Source organism: Rana temporaria, chromosome 6 (genome assembly GCF_905171775.1).
Source record: "Rana temporaria chromosome 6, aRanTem1.1, whole genome shotgun sequence".
Taxonomy (NCBI): Eukaryota; Metazoa; Chordata; class Amphibia; order Anura; family Ranidae; genus Rana; species Rana temporaria.
The window spans coordinates 222,953,259-222,959,645 of record NC_053494.1 but is presented as its reverse complement, the minus strand read 5'-3'; the positions used below and the strand labels follow the sequence as shown (position 1 = coordinate 222,959,645).

General features: G+C 46.5%; 1 protein-coding gene across 1 annotated transcript in view; it reads right to left on the bottom strand.

Annotated features, from left to right (window-relative positions):
• Window positions 1-1,211: 1,211 nt before the first annotated feature.
• The window catches only part of LOC120944309 (protein mono-ADP-ribosyltransferase PARP9-like), a 69,907-nt gene continuing 64,731 nt past the window's right edge, over window positions 1,212-6,387 (bottom strand). The window contains exons 8-9 of the mRNA XM_040358343.1: window positions 3,781-3,940; window positions 1,212-1,588 (exon numbers count right to left, since the gene is read on the bottom strand). Of these exons, the coding sequence (XP_040214277.1) occupies window positions 1,281-1,588; window positions 3,781-3,940 (468 nt within the window). The 3' untranslated portion in view covers window positions 1,212-1,280. The remainder of the gene's footprint in view (window positions 1,589-3,780; window positions 3,941-6,387) is intronic.

Here is a 6,387-nt window from a genome sequence, read left to right as displayed (position 1 = left end):
TCATTACGACGCATGCGAGGGAGGGAATCGGACGGATCGATCCGGTGAGTCTGTACAGACCAGCGGATCAATCCGCTGGAGCCGATTCCAGCGGATCGATTTCTTAGCATGCTAAGAAATTTTGATCCGCTGGAAATCCATCGGCCCGAAAAAAATCCGCGGATAAATATCCGCTGGGTTGTACACACCAGGGGATCTATCCGCTGAAACCGATCCGTGGATAAATTCCAGCGGATCGATCCTCTCGTGTGTACGGGGCCTTAGTGCAGTCCTCCTTCACTTACCTCAGTGCCGTCCTCCTTCACTTACCTCAGTGCCGTCCTCCTTCACTTACCTCAGTGCCGTCCTCCTTCACTTACCTCATCCTTCCATTTTGCTTTTCAATGTCCTTATTTCTTCTGAGATATCCTCACTTCCTGTCCTTCTGTCTGTAACTCCACACAATAATGCGAGGCTTTCTCCCTGGTGTGGAGTGTCGTGCTCGCCCCCTCCCTTGGGCTACAGGAGAGTCAGGACGCTCTCTACGTTGCAGATAGAGAAAGGAGCTGTGTGTTAGTGGGCGTCCTGACTCTCCAGTAGTCCAAGGGAGGGGGCGAGCACGTCACTCCACACCAGGGAGAAAGCCTCGCATTACTGTGTGAAGTTACAGACAGAGGAACAGGAAGTGAGGATTTCTCAGAAGAAATAAGGACATTTAAAAGCAAAATGGAAGGATGAGGTAAGTGAAGGAGGACGGCACTGAGGTAAGTGAAGGAGGACGGCACTGAGGTAAGTGAAGGAGGACGGCACTGAGGTAAGTGAAGGAGGACTGCACTGAGGATATTTAGGGAAAAAAATTACCTTTTCAACCCTGTAAAGAGAGGCTTCCCAAGTGTTAGGCCCCTTTCACATTGAGGCGTTTTTCATGCGGTACAGCGCTAAAAATAGCGCTGCTATACCGCATGAAAAAACCTGCCCTGTAGTGTCCAATGTGAAAACCCCGAAGGCTTTCACATTAAAGCGGTGCGCTAGCAGGAGCGCCCCAAAAGTCCTGCTAGCCGCATCTTTACAGCGGTATAGGAGCGGTGTGTTCACCGCTCCTGTACCACGCCTTCCCATTGAAATCAACGGGAAAGCGCAGGGGTTAAAACCTCACCGCCAGCGCCCGAATATCGCGGTAAATACGACGGTATAGCCGCAATACAAATAGCGCGGCTATACCGTCACCGCAGCTCCACGCCTCAATGTGAAAGAGGTCTAAGGGACAATACTGGGGCTGATTCTGATACTCTCACTATGTATTAGACGCGGGTAGAACCCGATCCTTGCCGCCTGCAGGTGAACAGACACAGCGGATTTGCTTGAAAGCTGTCAGGTATGACATAGATAGAAATTGATATGGTGGAATTTATCAAACTATCACACAAATTCATAATGTCGTCAGGTTTGGATTTGAGAACTGGAGCGTCTTTGCTGCCTTCAGTAGAGTTGTCGGTCAGAACTTCAGCCTGGAAGATGTAGATGAGGCCTTCATCTTTCGGGGTCTGGAAAACTTCTAGAGCCCTCCTGGGACTGTTGGTGAAGTAGATCCCCTTCCCGTACTTTGGATCTGGAGATAGGAGAGGAGAAGGATCTGTAGTGCACAATGATCAGGTAACACTTACGCCGACGTATGTGTAGATACGCCGCCTAAGTGCACAAATGCGCCGTTGTATCTATGCGCCTGATTCTTATTACAAGATACGCCTGAAATTTGGCTTCATCCGACCGACGTAAGTTTCCTACGCCGTCGTATCTTGGGCGCATATTTACGCTGGCCGCAAGGGACGCTTTCATTTATTTACGCATCGAATATGTAAATGAGCGAGATACGCCGATTCACGAACGTACTTATGCCCGTCGCTGTAATCTACGCCGTTTACGTAAGGCGTAAAGTTAAGCCTCATAAAGCAGGGGTAAGTCATGTTAGGGTATGGACGTCGGAACAGCCGTCGCATTTTACGTCGTTTACGTGAATGGGGCTGGGCGTAGGTTACGTTCACGTCGTAGGCATTGAGCCGTCTTATCCTAGGGAGTAAATTTGACGTGATTCTGAGCATGTACGCGCATGCGCCGTTCGTTCGGCCCTTCATTTGCATGGGGTCACGGTTAATTTAAATGTATCACGCCCACTACCTTCCTACTTTGAATTAGGCGGGCTTGCGCCGGACAATTTACGTTACGCCGGCGCAACAAAGGGAGCAAGTGCTTTGTGAATACTGCTCTTGCCTCTCAGAGTTACGTCGGCGTAGCGCATATGAGATGCGCTACGCCGGCACAATGATGCGCTGAGCTACCTGAATCTGGCCCGTGGTGTATAGGAGCTGACAGATCAGAGAAGATTCCTGAAAGGCTATGGAATGTTCTATGAGTCGGTGGAGTGTACCTGTACCCAGGCTTCAGGTCATGGTTGTGGTCATAAATTTACATCCCTCTGGCAGAATTTGTAAGATGTGGACCATTTATTAAAGAAAACATACAGTAAGTGATCAGACCAAACACATTTTTTTAATTTTTAGTTAAAGCGGTCGCAAACCCTCCATATACCCAGTGAAGTGACTGGCCTCAGGTGATACACAGAGATAGCCTCCTACAGAAGTGGCACCTGTTTATCTGCAGCTATCTGTCTTCCACATCCAAACTTCAGAATTGATAAAGATTCTCTGAGAGTTCAGAAAAAAAGCTGAAATTACACACTGCAGAGCTCAGTGAGGAGAGCTCTGAGAGCTGATTGGACAGAAAGGTCACCCCCCCTCTTTTCACACAGCACACAGAAACACTATCTATTGTGTCAGGAAAACTTGTCAGAAGTGACTCAAGCAGATAGCAGAGGAAAGAGGCAGCACACAAATGACACTGGACTGAGACAAGCACACACTATAGAGCAGGGGTCTCAAAACTTTTCAAAGGGTCAGTTTATTGTCCTTAAGACTTTAGGAGGGCCGGAGTGTGGCCAGCGGGGGCAGAAAATGTCCTGAGCCCAGCATCAGTGAGAATAAATACGGCCTCAAGGTTAGTGGTCAGTAGGAGTAGTGCCCCAATTAGGACGAGGAATAGTATCCCATCATTGGTATTGGTGGAGGAAATAGTGCCCCCTTGATGGTGTCAGTGGGAGGAATAGTGACCCAAGGGCCGGATAAAGGCTAGCAAAGGGCCACATCTGGCCCTCAGGCTGCAGTTTGGAGATCCCTGCTATAGAGGCATATGCTTTGTTCAGATTTAATGTCTGAGGTTTACAACCACTTTAACCACATTAAACAAGCTGTAGCAATAAAGAAAATAATAACATGGTCCTGTTCAACAGTGTGGACACCTTTAGTTCTTAATATCATGCATTGCCCCTTTCAGCATCAGTGAGGTCTCCCAATCCTTAGTGACAGTTGTGAATGAGGCCCCTTATTTTCCCATGTGATGAGCTCCTCCATCAATTTGATTTTATTAACCGCCGAGGACCAAAGGCCAATTGGTGGGGGGTGTGGTTAGTTTCTGATACAGTGGTGTTTATACCTTTGCCGCATTCAGCCAATTGTATTCATAGGAAGTGTTTATCATTTTGTCAGTGGTGTTTGTTCTACAAGTTTCGAGGCTTCTCTGGGTGCCATTTGGAATATTGTACATTGTATTCATGCTGTTTTGTGTCCCTGGTGCAGTAAAAATGGGTGACATTTAAAAAATTCTGCCAGGGGTATGTAAACTTATGGAGGACAATTTTATATGCAGCAGATCACCCTCCACACACACATAATGATCTCCAGAACTCACCTATAGGATTGGTGAAAATCCTCTGAAATCCGACATCACAGACGAGCCGTGTGAACTGTTTGGGGACCACCTGATATAACTGGCCGGTTTTCTTGGATGGTTTTGCCCCCTTCTTGTACTGGAAGATTTCTGACAGATATCGGTTTTGGATCTTCTCCATCTGGAAAACAATGTAGATTATAATATAAATAATGGCGATGTTTTTAGTTTTTTTCGCCACAAAAAATTATATAAAATTCTCAAATAAACATTTTATACATGACAAAAGGATTCCCGGAGCACTATGGGTTATCCAAGGAGCCGCATTTGTCTCCTTTTAGGCTCTCCGCATCTCACTGTTACCTCTAGACTGAGCCATCCAATAAATTAGTTTTCTCTAATTTGATAACATTTTAGCTTCAGCTATTCTGCTTTGTCAACTGGCTTTTAACCGCATCCTGTCCACTGTATGTATATATACACCCCCGTACAGGATGCGTGATATCTTGGTTATTGATGCAGCAATGATTGAGATATCATTTTTTACTGCTGGAGATTCCCTACAAAATGAAAGCAATTTCTAGCAGCTACAGAGCCGCTGGATTACTTTTACAGGCGACAGAAAAAAAATGGCCTGTTCATTGGGCAGCAAATTCTTCTGGGGCTGAAGTGGTTAAAGTGTCCTGCTGACACTTTAACCACTTCAGCCCCAGAAGAATTTGCTGCCCATTGAACAGGCCCCTTTTTGCAATTCGCCACTGCATCGCTTTAACTGACAATTGCGCGGTCGTGCGACGTGGCTCCCAAACAAAATTGGCGTCCTTTTTTCCCCACAAATAGAGATTTCTTTTGGTGGTATTTGATCACCTCTGCGATTTTTATTTTTTCCGCTATAAACAAAAATAGAGCAACAATTTTGAAAAAAAATAATGAATATTTTTTAACTTTTTTGCTATAATAAATATCCCCCAAAAATATATAAAAAATTTTTTTTTTCCCTCAGTTTAGGCCGATACGTATTCTTCTACATATTTTTGGTTAAAAAAATAAAAATAAAAATAAAATTGCAATAAGTGTTTATTGATTGGTTTGCGCAAAAGTTATAGCGCCTACCAAATAGGGGATCGTTTTATGGCATTTTTATTAATATTTTTAGTTTTTTTACTAGTAATGGCGGCGATCAGAAAATGTTATCATGACTGCAACATTATGGCGGACACTTCGGACACTTTTGTTAACGGTCTATTACGTTGTAATGCCCCATGTCCTTGAGAGAATGGTCCAGGATCCTCCCCTCCCCCCCCCCGATACCCGCGTCACTTAGGGGAGAAAAAAAAAAGGCAGAGGGGGGCACCTGCTGAGCAAAACGTATATTTTGTTGCTTCATTGGGTTATCATTCTCAGATTGCTTTGTAACTATTCCATATATGATTCAATTTTAATGTATGCAAACATTTATTTTGTACACGCCTAATAAATTATATTTATATTTTTTTGGATTATGGTTTATAAGGCCTCATTCGCGCGGACGGACCGTTCGGGTCCGCCTGTCAGTTTTGACCATGCATCCCTATGGAGCGTCGGATGTCAGCGGAGACATGTCCGCTGACATCCGACCATAGGCGTGCGCAGGGGGTGTGCAAGGTGTGCCTAAGCGCACCCTAATCACCTGTGCAGCGCAGATTCCCCCTGCTGATATTTTACCAAAGCTTCTAAAAAAAATTGTACAATAAAAAATATAAATAAAATTATAAAAAAATAATACAAGAAAAAAACTACTGACACCATCCACTACCCTACTACATTTTCATTTTTTTTACATATTTTACATATTTCTACATAATATATATATAGGCACACGTGTGCGTTTGTGTTTTGGGCTGCGCACACCTATGCATCCGACCCTATCCGATCCGCTAAAAACAGACGTATGGGGGGCATGTCCCCATCCGTCCATGCAGATCGGATCGGGTAAGATCTGATGAAAATGGACATGCCGTTTTCATCATATTGCTCCATAGGACACAGCGGTGCCCGACAAGCCCCTCCCCGCTCAGTGAGCAGAGAGGAGCTTGTCATCCGTCGGCAGGGCCGTTTGAAGATATTTGGGGGCCCCAAGCAAAAAAAAAAAGTGACTTTTAAAGTAGTTGAGAAGCGGGGGGTGGCTTACCTCTATCCTCAGCCTCACACGCATACGTCGGCATATGTTGGTGTCCGCACAGGGGCCCAGCAGGGAGGGCCCTTGTCGCAACGCTGCGTCCTCCTGCAGTCCGGACGGCCGTGTACCATAACCGCGCGGTACAGGGGATTCAGTTTGCTGTTCCCGGGGCTGGACTGAAAGGAAGTGAACACTCAGTGTGTGCACTTCCTGTCAGTCCGGCCGGGAACAGGAACCTGAATCTCCTGTACCGCGCGGTTATGGTACACGGCCGTCCGGACTGCAGGAGGATGCAGCGTTGCGACAAGGGCCCTCCCTGCTGGGGCCCCTGGCCAGCTCGGGGGCCCCAGGCAATTGCTTGCTTTGCCTGTCGGGTTCCGACGGGCCTGTCCGTCGGCACAGCGGAGATCTGCGGACTGATCTCCCGCTGAGCTGGCGGACTCCGTAGGAACGGAGCCCGTCTCGTGTGA